Source organism: Haemorhous mexicanus, chromosome 4 (assembly GCF_027477595.1).
Source record: "Haemorhous mexicanus isolate bHaeMex1 chromosome 4, bHaeMex1.pri, whole genome shotgun sequence".
Classification (NCBI taxonomy): Eukaryota; Metazoa; Chordata; class Aves; order Passeriformes; family Fringillidae; genus Haemorhous; species Haemorhous mexicanus.
The window spans coordinates 59,085,924-59,100,729 of record NC_082344.1 but is presented as its reverse complement, the minus strand read 5'-3'; the positions used below and the strand labels follow the sequence as shown (position 1 = coordinate 59,100,729).

The 14,806-nt window shown below is 37.2% G+C and overlaps 1 protein-coding gene across 3 annotated transcripts in view; it reads left to right on the top strand.

Moving 5' to 3' along the window:
• RBPJ (recombination signal binding protein for immunoglobulin kappa J region) overlaps positions 1-14,806 on the top strand; it is a 55,636-nt gene that overhangs the window by 4,546 nt on the left and 36,284 nt on the right. The window contains exon 1 of one of the 3 annotated variants that reach the window (XM_059845050.1): positions 4,572-4,662. The exons of the other annotated variants lie outside the window; for them this stretch is intronic. Coding sequence (XP_059701033.1) covers positions 4,580-4,662 — 83 coding nt within the window. The 5' untranslated portion in view covers positions 4,572-4,579. Of the gene's footprint in view, positions 1-4,571; positions 4,663-14,806 lie in introns of those variants that run through there. 3 annotated transcript variants of the gene reach the window in all.

Below are 14,806 nucleotides of genomic sequence, written 5' to 3'. Positions count from 1 at the left end.
TCATCATAAGGTTAGGCTGCAAGAGAAGTTAGAATGCTTTCGGTGACGTTTAGGGAGTGGAAACAGGATGATGTAGACTATAGGACTAGAATTCATGGATGGGTTCTTCAGGCTACAGTTTTTACTGTCACTGAAGGTTTAAACAGTGCTTATTAAGACTTGAGTAGTAGTTTAACTACAGCTATTGTGTTGTGTATATGCACCTGATGAGTATTAAAGATTGGGAAAAACTTGTTGACAATCAAATGAGTAGATGGTTTTGTATGACTAACATTTAAATTGTTATCAAGGAGCAAGAGCTGTCAGACTATTGGGAAATCCTCGTGAACAATATATTCTTGAAGGAGTCTTCTGAAATGCTGGCAAATACTCTTTTTAACCTTTTAACCTTCTGCTTTCAGTAGAAGCAATTTTATGGAGTTAAGGTCCTAATTTGGATTTTACTTGCTCTTGCTTATTCACTGTGTTAAGTAGCTTTTTGTTTATTCACTGTGTTAAGTAGCTCTTTGTTGTTTGACTTATTCTGGTTGATACAGAGCACAAAGAAAGTTTGAAAATAATCTTTCTATAGCTTGATTTCTCCAGAAATAATCTGTAGACTATTGTATTTGGCATAGTATGTGTGTGCTTGCTACAGCCAATTAAAAGGCAATATCCTTTGCTGATATCTCTTTGCAAAAATAGTTCTCTTTTAAGTATTGTTCCGTACTATGAATTGCATAATGATCATGGGCTTGTGAATGAGAGAGAGGTTTTTTTTTCCTTTGACTTGCTAATTTCTATTTTGTAGTAGCAATTTATTTTAGCACTATTTTTCATTATTTTGAACTTCAATTTCTGTGTTTAAAAAAACTGTGAAAAGCCTGTAGGTGTGTATAAAGTCTCTCTAAAAGACTTGTGATGCCTTCACAGGTAAAGATTTTGAGGAAAGGAGTTATAGTTGCTAGTTCATTGTTGGTGAAGATTACAGTTATGGTGCAATGCATACCTGTTCTGTGCTGTTTGGTTTTAGATAAACTTGGAAAGATAGGTTGTCATTTGAATTTTTTAAATACGTATTTAATACAAACAAGTATTCTCTTACACAGTTCATTAGAATCTCTCTTGGGATGAAGAATGTAGTTTATGCACAGTTTCAGGACATCAGTTTTCTGTGTTCATAGTACTTGCAACCCTAAATTCTTTGGATGTTAATTGCAAGCACATTATTAACTGAACTATGTGGCACTAATGTGCTGAAATACTGCCTTCCAAGAGCATTTCACAAGGAAGGTGTGTTTTAATTGGTTTTGTTTTTTTTTTAATTTGTTATTTCAATGTTTCTAAAAATTGAGCAATTGTGTATGCTGGCTTTTATAGTATTGCTTATTTTCTTCTTTATATTTAGGTGAAAAAGAGAAAAAAGTAAATGTCACTAGCTGTATTGTCAGGTGAAATCTTAATTCTGTTGACAAAAGTCAATATGCCTTTAAAGGGTATAGTATTTCAAGGCAGTTTTATAGTTATAAATTGATTCTTGATCTTAGTGAATTTCCATTATTTTTATGTGGAAATGCTTATAGCATTGTAATGTCATACACTTCATCCTTACCTTTGACATAATTGCATTAATTATCAATTAAGATTATATGTAATAAGGAAATAATAGAGAATTATGGTTATCTTTTGTAATGTAAAAATTCAGAAAAGGAAACAACCAATACATTTCATTGAAGAAGAAATTATTAATTGAAGCAGTCTTGGAAAAGTAAGGGCTAAACTTAGAGTTTCTCATTTCCAGGGGTTCTACTTATGTGGTGTTCTTTACTCATATTTTGCATATCTATTTTGTGGTTGCTGCCTTTTACAAAAAAAAAATGAAGTAACCTTTACAACCTGAGGAAATTCTTTTGTCACCTTTGCTATGTCACATCACAGCCATTTTTTCAGAGCCCATTTATACTGTTAAAAATAATTTCATTTTCTAAAAAATAGTTCATGCTCTTCAACTGCACTTTAGTTATCCAGATGGTGGCATATGGCCCTCTATCTTCGTGGTCTTATGCTTGCAAATGTATAAACTACATATTTGTGGTGGTGAATTTTTTACCAAGAAAGAAAAGAACGTATGAGTTTCAGTATGTAAAGTGTGAGAAGTCTCTTGATTGAGCTCACAGATTTCACTCCTTACAATAGACAGATGATTATTATATATATAATATATTCTAAAATTAAGTATTTATTAAAATTGTATATAAATATAAAATAAAGAGAGATTAAGATAAACACAGATTTTTTTTTGTATTTTTAAAAGCTTGATGGATCTGTAAAATTTTATTTTAATATATAATTGTTATCGTGTTTTACTATTTGATTAATAAGATTTTTTAATGAATGGCATGCTGCTGTTATATGATTTGTTCTCTCTAAAGCAGCCTGTACACTTCAGTCAACAGCACGTGTCTTCAGGAAGCTTGCAAGGCTCTTTTTCGAGGATGTCTTTTTGTGTAGATAAGCCTTGAGACATTCGTGTTGAATTGAAATATGTATTTCCATCGTTATTTAAACTGAGAGAGGCCCTGTGGAGTGATCTTGGCTGGTTAGAGGGCTGGGCAATTACCAGATGTGAAATTTAACAAGGGCGAGTGCCAGGGATGGGGCAGCAGTAGATGTGCATAGGCTGGGAAATGATGGCTGGAACAAGCCCTGGGGATCCTTTTTGGCAGAAAGTTGAATGTCAGCCTGCAGTGCCCTGGCAGCAGGAGGGCCCAGTGTGTCCTGGGGTGCATCAGGCACAGCATCTCCAGCAAGGCAGGGCAGGGGCTTGTCCCGCTCTGCTCTGAGCTGGGGCAGCCTCACCTCGAGTGCTGGGGGCAGTTCTGGGTACCACAGTGTAAGAGAGATGTAGAGCTCTTAGAGAACATCTAGAGGAGCACCGTGAAGATCGTGAAAGGTCTAGAGGGGAAGTCATATGAGGAATGACTGAGATCAGTTGTCTTATTCAGTCTGGAGGAGACCTCATCACAGCCTAGAGCTTTCTCACAGGGGGAAGCAGAGGGGCAGGCACTGATCTCTTCTCTGGTGACCAGTGACAGGACACAAGGAAATTGCCTGTATTTATGTCAGGAGAGGTTTAGGTTGGGTATTAGGAAAAGGTTCCCCAGGGAAGTGGTCACAGCACCAAGCCTGACAGAGTTCAAGAAGCATCTGGACAATGCTTTCAAGGCACATGGTGTGTATCTGGAGGTGTCCTGCCCTGGGCCGGGAATTGGGCTTGATGATCCTGGTGGATCCCTTCCAGCTCAGGGTGTTCTATGAGTCTATGACTCTTAAGTTGTTTACATGCTTCACTTGGAAAACATGAAGACCTTACAGTGGTTGTGGTTATAACTTTTCTTCATTTGTTTCTTGTTCAGGAGGAAGAGTTTATCTCCATGTTGTTGTACTGCATGACTAGCTTGTATGCAGTGGTATTTCATCAGTGCATTGAAAATCCAGAACACTTTCTCAAATAGGCAGCAAGCTCTATTGGCAACTAATAATTTTTAACAGCTCGGCATGAGATCATACCTTGTTCTTAATTAAATTTTTCTACTTCTCGTACGTTAGATTAAGGGTATATACTACAATGGATCCTAGTTGGTATTTTGGTTATTAATAAAATTTCTTATAGTTATTTGATAGAGGAATGAATACCTTAATTTTTTCCTTTATGAGTACAGACAAATATAGACATTTTTTAGAATGTGCCAGAAAAAATGTCTTTCTGCTTTTATTCTTGGTAACATTGCTTGGTCTGTAGGATGTTTCATCTGCACTTTGTTTTTTTCAAAGCCATACTTGTGGTATATTTTTAGTGTGTGGTGTTTTGGGAGATTACCAGGAAAAGTGGGTATCAAAATGAAACTTGATCAGGCTGCCATGAAATTCAGAATTTTCCAAGCCTAAAGAGGGAATTGAATTGTGTAAAATACTAGTTCCTAATTTTTGCTGAACCATAGAAACTGCACGGAATAAAAGATACTCTTCAGAAAATATCCTGCTTCCTTTTCCTGGCAGCTCTTATTTTTTTACACTGTAATGTAATTTTGTCTGGGAGCGGCGGCAAAGGATCTTGCAGGCAGTGTTTGCAAGTTGAAAATTGTGGATTAGGAACTACCAGTGTAGAAATAAGGTTAAAGTTGTTTGTTTAGCAGAAGAATTTGTGAAACTAAGCTTTTATCAGTTATGGATTACAAGGGAGGTTGTCTTGGTAAGGGGTGTTACTGCTTTCAGTGGTGATCTTACGTAAAGGGACCTTCAGTATGAAGGTCTAGAGTCTTGGAGGTGCTTGTACACACTCTGAGTTAGTGCCATTGTGGAAGAGTTCTAAGGCCGGGCAGAATAAATAATAATTAGCCTTACTCAGTTATTGTTGTTCCAGCCGTCTTCATAAAAGCTCCTCATGTCCTGAATGTGAAAAAACAAGCACGAAACCCCAGTGACTTGCCAAGGTCAAACAGATTCTGTGGAGACGTGGAACTAGAATTACTATCTCCTGCCTCTGTTCTTGTATTTGGTGTAGTTATGGGCTGTTTGCTGGGTTTTGACAGGTGACATCATGTTGTCTCTCCCAACTGCGGCCGTGAAAGCTGGTCAGGAGAAATCAGACTTCCTTAGGTTTTTCATCTGCATAACAGAAAGGTATGGTAAATAAGACTTGAGTGACTGTATTCATCATTAATGTGTTCTGGTTATAGTGGGCACTAGAGAGATGCTGCTCTTCCATAATTGAGACAGATGCCGTGGTTAGGGCACGACCAGTAGATAAATGTGCCATGTAATAAAATGAGGTAGTGTTGCAGTGTGCTGTTGCCATGTCTTTATACTGTGGGAGAAATTATTCTGTATAGGTACTTATTTTCGAAATTGAAAATATTTCACTACTTTCCAAATCTGCTACCCAGCTCTGGTTTCAGTGGTGAGTGTCAGAATTCGGAAAAGGCTTTGGTGAGACGCTGCAGTTATTCTGCATGTGTGTGCTTCTTTTCCTGCTTTGTTTTGTAGTAGATATACATGACGACTAGTAAAATCCTCAATAACGTAATATCTTCCAGAAGTTATGGGGATATATCAAAACTATTTTGGATAGGTCTTTTTGTCCAAGTATTTTTTTGGCCAAATTCTTTTCTTCTACTATTCAGTACTTCTTTGTCAGCATTGAGTCCTGGGGTGTTGTTGGTTTGGTGCAGTTTGTTGGGGGTTTGTTTGATTTGGTTTGGTGATTGGTTTGGTTAGGGTTTTGTTTGTGGTTTTTTTTGTTTGTTTGTGGGGTTTTTGTTTGTTTGTTTTTTAAATTTTACTTCTGCATTCAATTTTTTTTTCATTTATTATTACGTGGTTGATGTTGCTTTTGGTTTGTTTATGTGTGCATTACAATTTTCTCACTAATGAGTCATGGAGAGCAGTTAATCAAAATAAGTATTTGGGATAAGGCTTCCTCTTTGAAAGTGGCTTGTAGCACTCTTGATGTATAGTGACAAATTGTTTTAGTCAGCACAGATGATACTGAGATGGAATTCTGATCACAATATAAAAGCTCAAGGGATCTTTATGTAAGTATTAAAGTAACAAGAGTGCCTTCCTCTGTTAATTGTTTTGCTGTTGATTATGGAGGTAGCGTGTCTCCTAGTTTTTCTGTAAGAGTGGTAGAAGAATGTGTTAAGTAGAGAGAAAAAACCAGGCAGTTCTCTAGAGCTAAAGCAGATTTCTAGCTCCAAGAGTCACCTAAAGCAGGAAAGGCATGAAAACCTATTCTGATAATCTGTTTTAATTAATAATATAGATGTTGGCTAGGCTCATGTTCAGTTTTGATAATACAGTAAATAAGATTAGTGTTTCCAGTGCTTACGTTTAGATAGCAGCATTCTCAAAATACCAAGAACTGTGTTAAAATAAACGTGAGAACTATGCCAAAACAAACGTCAGAACTTTCTCCTTTTTTTTTTTTCCAATGGGTAAAATACCTGTATTTCACAACAGTTAGCAAGCAAAACAAAAGAGTTGTTATGAAGCAACGTTTGAAAAAGGTTATACTGAGTTTTACTCCCAGTCAGCTTGTTGAAGTAATAAATAGTACTTCAGATGGTAGCAAAGGAAAAGTAGACCAGGCCTTGGCAGTCAATTCTGATTGCTAAAGACTCCTAGAAAGTATAGGGCAACTCTTGTTACTCTATCCCTTGTGCTATAAGGGTAGTGGTCATTCTTTTTGACTTGCTGCATCTGCGTGTGGCTTTTGAGACTGCCGTAAACAGATGGTGACCTCAAGATATGTTCAAGGTACCTCTCAAGACAGAGTATGAAGCCAGTCCTTATGGGAGTGTTCCTTGAATGTAGCCTGAATTTCCATATGGAAATAAAATATAGAAGAAGAAAACCTCTAGGCATATCCCTTGTTTTTCTAATGTTTCTGAGTTCCGTGTTCTTTCTGGAAAAAATCTTAACTTTTTCTTTGATTGTTAAATACTTAGTAAATAATCAGAAAAACTGAACTGACCTTCCTGCCTTAATGTCTCACTATATTGCTGGATGGCACTTAGAGTTAGCAGTATACTGGTTAGACTTGTCAGTTTGCATAGTCATTAAAGTACTATTGCATCAGGTTAAATTTAAAAGTTTATCTTTTTCAGTTTGACTAGTTCTCAAAAAAAAAAACTAACCATAAGCAACAGACCTATGTTTGCCAGAAGGTATTAGGCAGTGATGAATATTATATCTGTAGAGATAAGAGGCTTCTTCACTTACTGAAAGTTTTCCTCTGTCGCTAGGATTCAAATTGTGGATATTGTTGTTGGAAGTACTCAGCAGATTTTGCTGGTGACACTTCAGGTATTTTCTTTGTTGTGTTCAGTATTATCCTACTTAATGGCCCTGATTGTAGAATATTTTTTTCAGTAATGAAATTAGATTTTTAGGAAGAAAAATACTATTCTGCCATTGCACAAATTGCATTCCTAGCTAATATTGTATTTTTTTGGTTTGACGTTAGTTGAAAAGCATGTATAGCCACAGCTTGACATGCCTTTTCTCTGATTCAGGTTTATATCTGGTAAATTCTGCTTCCTCTTATTACATATATAAAAGCATACTGAAATAACAGAGGGTATTATATTTTGCTTAGTCATTTTTGGTTGTGTCCTCTCCTGAATTTTGTGAGCAGCCTTCAATTGGTTTTGCTTCTGGATTTCATTTTTTTTTTCCCTCTCTTTAATTATTTTAATGGAGTAGCACACCAGAATACTTTCTCTGTTTTTGGTTGGTTGGTTGTTTTTTTTTTCTGTGACATTTCTGTGTAAGCCCCATTGTCTTTGTTCCTGGGCAATCCATGTTCACTTAGGTTTGTCCAGAGCAGTACTTTCAAACTGCTTCCCAACAGTGTTGTTCCTTTTTTCCCCTAAATTTTGCTGTTACTAGCCCTAAGGTTTGTGGTGTACTTAGAGCATCACCACAGCCATTATCTACAGAGCAGAGAAGGCACTGTTGCTACTCAGCTAGTGTGAGAATCTAACAGCTGTATGTTTTAAATCAAATCCAAACCCTGTTCCTTACTTTTGGGAACTTGAAACTTCACTTTGTCAGTGTCTTGGATCATGAGAGGGGATGTCTAATACGCACTTGTATGCAACTTGTCTCTCCCCTTAAGAACTGATGAGGATAGGAGAGAAAATAAAATCTAAAGAATTCAAGAACCTGAGATATCTCATGTAACAAAAGACAAAACATTGATACAGAGGGAGAAGCATAAAATTTAAGTTATAGTGGTAAAGCAAGAGAAGGATCCAGTGTTGCTATTGTGAAGGCAGGAAATGTATTTCGGGAGGGGGAAGAAGGCATAGCGAAGGTTTCGGAGGAGTTTTGTTTTTTGCTTCTATCACGCTGCCTTTTTTTTTTGAAATGTTTCAATCCTCTTCATGTATGGGAAGCTACTGCTATTTTTTTATCCTTTTGCTACTCCAAAGAGAATGGATAAAATAGAACTTTGAATGAATACAGACTGCAGTGTGTTGCTAGTGACTTTGTAGGGTCTATATTGAAAGCTGTGAAGAAGCAGGACACTTTGTTCTTATTAACATGGTATGTTTCTAAAGTAACAGAACAGGGAGAAAGGATTGTTTTTGCAGTGATGAAAGCAAACAAAGTGAATCAGGTTAAATTCGCTGAGTAAGCATTGCCCAAAAAGTGGTGGGTGTGTGTCTGTGTATATAGATACACTTAAAAGTGTTTGTTATACAACTTTAATATACAACTTGGATTTATATTTACTATACAGACAGTTTCTTCTAACATAAGATGGGTTAAAAGAGCATGTGTGACATTCTGCATAAAAGAGTAACTTTTCTTTTTGCCTGGTTCAGTGGTTGAATGCAAGCATTTGATTTGCTTTTCTTAATACCTTTTCAGAACCCTACAGAAATTATATCATACCAGGGTGTCTTAATATAGGTTAAAAATTACCAGTTTGATCAGGATAGTTTTCTTACACTTGCTGTTCTCATTATGGAAGGCATTTTTATTAGTGATACACATCCTGATTTTTGTCTGTTCTTGCTTTAAAAAAAAAAAAACTATTTGAAAGATTACTATACAGATATTCTGGAAGTAGATATGTTACAATGATGCACTTTTTTCTCCCAACAGTGAGCCTCAGTTTACTTTTGCTGATTAAGCAGCTCGTGTAGGCCTTTGTCTAAAGCATTTCCCCCACTTCATTTTGGAACAAAATTTAGGAAGTCAAAGAGGCATACCCTTTGGATATCAGAATTGAATAATTGTTCCAGCCAGCAAGGCTAATGTGTGCAACCTTGCTCCTTTGGTTAAAAGTTTTTTCATTTGGTAAAAGAAGTCTTCAAACTCAGACTTGCAGTACTGGTCCATAGTTTGAGAAACAGGAAGCAGACACTTAAGCATTGTCCCAGATCACCATTCCTCTTTCAGTCTGTGGTGTCTTCCTTTTTTTCAGCTGCTTTCTTAATTTCTTTCTTGGAAGCCAAAAGTAGCTTCATGCAGTTTTCCTAAGAGTTGAGTCATTTATCAGCTTCTCCTTTGCCAAATAATCTGTAATGGAATCCACTACATTTTTCTGCCTGAGGCTGTTTATTACATTGTCCACTTGCTTTTGACTTGCTGTCTCAGTCCTTTTGATTGCTTATTCTGTCTGTTTTCTGCAGTGTTGTAGTTAATTGTGGCTGTTAGAAACATCTTGAGGACTCTTAAGTTCAAAGTGCCCTAGGTCTTGGCACAGTGTCCTGTAAGTAAACCTGTATTCACCTGTCACTCAAGCTGCTTGCAAGCTGTTGGGTGGCATGCAGGTCCAGGGAGCCCTTTTAACAGGGCTCTAGTATACCCTAAAGGGTGAACTCTGGTTTTCTTTATTAAACCAGCCATGGAGCTCTCTGTACTCCTTGTGTTTTGGGAATGGTGTACTGAATATTGAGTATACTTCAGGTTTGTCCCAGGGTGTGGTGGCATGGCCAACCAGATCTTATAACTAGAAAAAGGATCATAGTTGAAAAGCTGTTGGGTTGAAAAACAGTGCCTGTCATGGCACTGTTTGTGTAGTTAATGAAGATTTATTTCCTGAAGGGCGTTGTGCTTTGCAGTTGCCAGTCTCTTGGGGAAAACTGGAAAATCCTTTCATTTTTAAAAAAACCCAAAAAACTAACTTGATCCAGAAAACTCCGCAGTACCATTCCTTTGCTGCCCTCCCCCCAGAAAAATTACCAGTAGATATTTATTATGCTTTCCCTTAAAGTTTGTGGCTAATTTTATTAATAAGAATTTGTATTATCATGCCACACTTGACAGCTGGTTTCTGTGTGTACCTTCAGATAGCAGTGGTATTCTGTCACAGCACTTTGGTCAGTGGTGAGCGTCTGTGGCTGCTGAGCTGGGTGATTTGCAGGCTTTTCCAGTGTCACTCTGGTATGAACCTGGATTTACTGATCTTTTAAAACTAAATTTTGATTCTGGGGGCGGACAACTCTTTGAAGCTGATCATATTGATGATGTGAAGTTGCCTTGGGATTTCCTTGCGCTGAACTGAAAATAGTCACAGATAGGAGAAGGTTGAGGGGAGGTAGCATTTAGGCTTGTATGGTTCTTACTCTTCTTCAGTTGTCCATTAATCCTGCTGCTGGAGATGGAGAAATGGATTGCTGGAGTCTTGGCCTAATAAGAATAACCTGTGCATCCACTAGCAGTGGGAGCAGAAGGCCTTCCACACCTCAGTGGATTGTCTTAACTCTGTCCTTCTTCCTCATCTTTGCCTCACTTTGTAATAGCAAAAGGGAATGGAGAGGAATGGATGGTTGCTGGTCTGGCTAGATAATGATGTATGTATATGTGTGTGGAGGCAATAATTTCTTGAATTTTCTACTGTTGCAAAGACATTGAAGAAATTTTGGAGGTGGGAAAAGCAGATTTTGCTATCTCAGTGTTAAAGTTTTCATCTGATTCTCTATGTTTTTATTTATTGGGGTACAGAAACATTGGGTGGCTTCTCTGTTTAACACATGTCCTTTTATTTAGCTGTAGGGAAGTTGTTCTTTCTCTCCCCCAAGGGAGTTTCCTGTGTGTATGGAAAAATAAAAAACAGAAGTGAAAAATACCTCAGGCTTCCAAACCTGTGGCTCACGTTTCACTTCTCCCACTACCTTTCTTTCACACAAGTAGTCCAGCAGTCCTTCCCCTACCCACAGCAATGCCATCTATCTGGAGATCTAGACACTGTCATAGCAAATGTGATAGCTAACTTGGCACACCAAATTATGACAACAACCTGTGAACCACTAAGGAAATAAAAAAATTTACGTGGTGCTGCACTGCTCTGGTATTTAACTTGCCAGAACGTTTTATTAGGCTTTTTTCAGGCTAGTAAATACAACATAACTTTGATACCTGTTCCAAGACGTTTCTAGTTATATATAAATTCGGTATGCAAGTCATGGGCTTTTTTTGTTTAAAAGTCCACTTAAGGCAGGGGCCCTAAAATTGTTTGTGACTCTGCAGTTAAGTTGCATTTCATAAATGTGTTACTGTCACTAGAAGTTCTGAAGATGCTGTGTTTATAATCTGACTACAGAGCAGATGGTTTCTCTATTTCTTATGTCTAGGTGAGCAGTATGTAGATAACATACTGCGTTCAATATGAATGCTGTCTTCACAGTATTTAATCTTGCCCACAAGTATATAAGATAATTTCAGCACTTAAATTAAAAACTTGTATTCTAAATTTCCTTCATTTGTTTAGACTGCATTTTGTGTATGTTGTCTTGTCATGTGACAGGTTTGTGGGTTTTTAGCCTCTTAAGTTGTTCTATAAATGGTAGGACTAAAGAACTTCTGTATCCTGTACATTTGTGCCTTCTATGGTGAGGAAGGTTTACGGAACAATACCATGAACTCCTACATCCCTAATGGACAAAGCTAATAGATCTAAGGCATAAGCTTGCTGTCTAGCCAAATGGCATATGCAGAGTGATCAGCCGTGAAACAGTAATTTCCAAACTCTGCTTTGTCTTTTTTGGTGACATTTGCAATGTCTATTCAGCTTCCAGTTTTCATAAAACTCATAGCAACTTAATTTTCTTTAAAAGCTCATTTCTTCTTTTTAAACTTAGTTAAAACAGATTTATGGGCTCCTAAGTTATTACAAGGGTGGTGTGGCTAATCAATTTAGTAATTGTACTAATACAGTACTAAGCCTGCTCTGTGGACAGAGTGTGCCATATTTTTCAGAATGCATTAATGCCTTGAAGAAAAGATACCATTTCTCTAAAATGGTGAATTCTAAGTGGTAGCTTCAATATAGGTTATCCCTTGATTTTTTCTTTTTTTGGATGAGATTTTTTTCTTCATTTATCTTGGCTGTGTGGCCATCTGCATATTTTCATTCTATAGTTCAGGTTATCTATCTGATTGTTGAACTTTAATGATTGCATTTGTCAGTTTTTTTGGTTCTGCTTGGGAAAGTTCAGACTGCCCTGTTAAGGCAGAAATTTCAAGAAGGAGGTCTCTCTATAGACTGACCTGTTCCACATACTACATACTTAGTAGTCCTGTGTTGGTAATCATTTTTAGCTGGTCAAGGTACACTTGACAGGGTTGGTAGCTGCTAACTGAAGTGACAGATTTGGTTGTTTAGTGCTTCGAGACACTTCTGACAATATACATTCCCTTCTGGCCTGAATGTTCTTGGAAGGATGAGACAATGTTTTGAAAAGAGGTTGGGTTCAGAGCTCAGCAGTTGGGAGCCTTCACAAGAGTGCTTAGGCACGCTTTTGATGCTGTAAAATCCTTGCAAAAAAATTGTGCCAGCACAGGCGTTATTCTGGGAAACTTGTGTTGTAGCAGTCACAGGTTCAAGATCATGCAGAAGTGCTGTTGGGTACATTTTTTTTTTTAAATTACAGGTTCCTTTAATGTTTAGAATACCTACATTAAGTAAAGTTTGTCTCAAAAAAACATTCTTGTTTTCAAATTGGCTTCATGGTTTATAGTGTACCTCATTAAGATGCAGGGAGAAGTTTTACGAGTAATTTGCATCTGTGTGGAGTTTAAACTTGACAAACCCGAAAAGCAAGCCTCCTTGAATTAAGTATGATTCACACAATTTCCATTTTAAAAAATGGACAATAATAACTGCTTTACATTTGTGCTCTTCAGGTTTTTTTTCTTATGAAAAATGCTGCATAAAAAATGTTAGGGCACAATAGGAGCATGTGTGACTATGTAAGGGACCTGTAATACTGTACTACCAGAAAAAAGGATGATAAGGTGTTAGCTTGCTGACATTCCAGCCATGTAATCTAATCTTTTCATATGGTTATTGTAAATGTACTGTGATAAGGAGGAGTAAAAGTTTATTATTGGAGTGTCTGTTTAATTATCTTGTACAGGGATCATTGACCCAGTTACCATAACAGTTGTTAAAAGTATTATCATGTTTGATGGTAGGCATTGTGGAGATTATATTTCTCTAGCAATTTGTTTCCAAATACTTTAGTTTTACAGTTAGAACTAGCAATGATTAGAAGGAGCTTCTAGCTTATAACATTTAAACAGAAATATAGTTTTTGTTGTACTTACCTATTTTTGCCTCTCCTTCAAGCATTTTTTAAATGGCGATATGAATTTCTGTCTTTCCTGTGTTGGAATGCTCTATTAATTATTGCTGGTGCTGTAGCTGCAGTATAATTTAATATCTTAGAAACTTAGAATTTGACTGTAAATTAATTCAACAGCAGTGACAAAAAGTCCAAAGCTTTTGAATCTTTTAAAACAACTGTTTTTCTTAAAGTGCAAGTTTGTAAGCCATAGATGGAGTATTATCTAATTTTGCTGTCTGTGCAAGTTCTGTGACTTTAAAGGTTTAAGAATAATTTGCTTATATTAAATGCTTCACAGTTAGAGACCTTCAGCACAATCACAGGGAAAAAGCCCAACAGTGGAGAAGGCCTCCAACTGATTTAGTTGTCCTAGAAAGTTAGAAAAGAGCCTTCTAATTTTCATTCTTTTCTGGGATGTGTTTATTGCTGCTGTTTTTATATTCATGGGATGATGTATTCATAAGCTTAATTACGAAACAATACACTTGAGATTGATTAATTCTAGGATACTGACAGCTCATTTTACAGCTGCGCCCAGTTAATGTTAGTGCAACCATGTAATTCCTGGGTGATGCAAGAAAACATCTAATATCTAGGAAACCCTATAATTTTGTAACACAGGTTGGTGCCAAACACAGCTTTGTTAAAAGGTGTATGTATGCACAGGTTTTGTGTCATTTTAATCTACTGAGGAAATAAATTTTATGTACCAATTTGGAAATTACTGTTGGCATGGCAGCCTGCTTAGGTGCTGATAATCTATTCTCTGCTTGCATACTGATGCAGTTTTTGAATTGTTTTACAAGTCTAGGATCAATGTGTGAGACACGGTCCAGAGAAATAAGCTTATAGAGCTCTAGCAGTTTACTTTTTTTGACTATAAGGAGCTGCTTCCATATTGCATTTTGAAGGCTCACAGTATAGGAGTTGGAGGAAGAAAGGGAATGAAAGGAGAGGGTACATACTGTAATGACACTGTGTTTAAAAAAAAGAAAAAAATTATATTGCATAAAAAAAGTTGACTGAAAGTGGCTGAGTTGCCAGAGGAGGGAATTGTCCCCATTTCTTAGAGGTGTGTTTTAGAAGTGTGAGAATACAGTAAAGATATTTAAAAATGGCTCTTGAAACTTGCCTTGGAGGGCTAGGCACTGCTGCCAGAGCTTACAGTTCCCAAAACAAGACCAGTTGAAGGAGTGTATGAACTGGTTTTTGTTGGCTTTTTGCCGTTATTGTTATTGTTATTAACATTATTTACAATAATATTAAATGGGTCTAAATTGAAGGTGGGGGTGTACCAGGTTTCTAACAGTGCCCTGCTACCAAAGTAGGTGGTCACATTCTCCTGAGTGTGCCGGTTGATTGCTGTGAGGTGATGCTGGCATTCACTGGGTTTGTGATTGAATCAATGAAGCCTTTCTCCTTTCCCCTTTCCATCTCTGGCCTCCCCAAAAAGATAGGTTTTTTTCTGGATTACTGATTTGAATTATCTTTGGAAAAGTCTGACAAGTGCTGGAATTTGGTGTTTGAGGGTAGGTCTGTGCAGCTGGGGGAAGCTGGCAGGCAAGACCTGTTTGGCAGTGACAAATCAGCTCAGCTGCCTCTGAAGCCACAGTCCAACTGTGAACTGGGAGCAGCTGGGATACAGGCATGTTTGCTTGCCCTGACCTAGCAGTGAGGTGGGA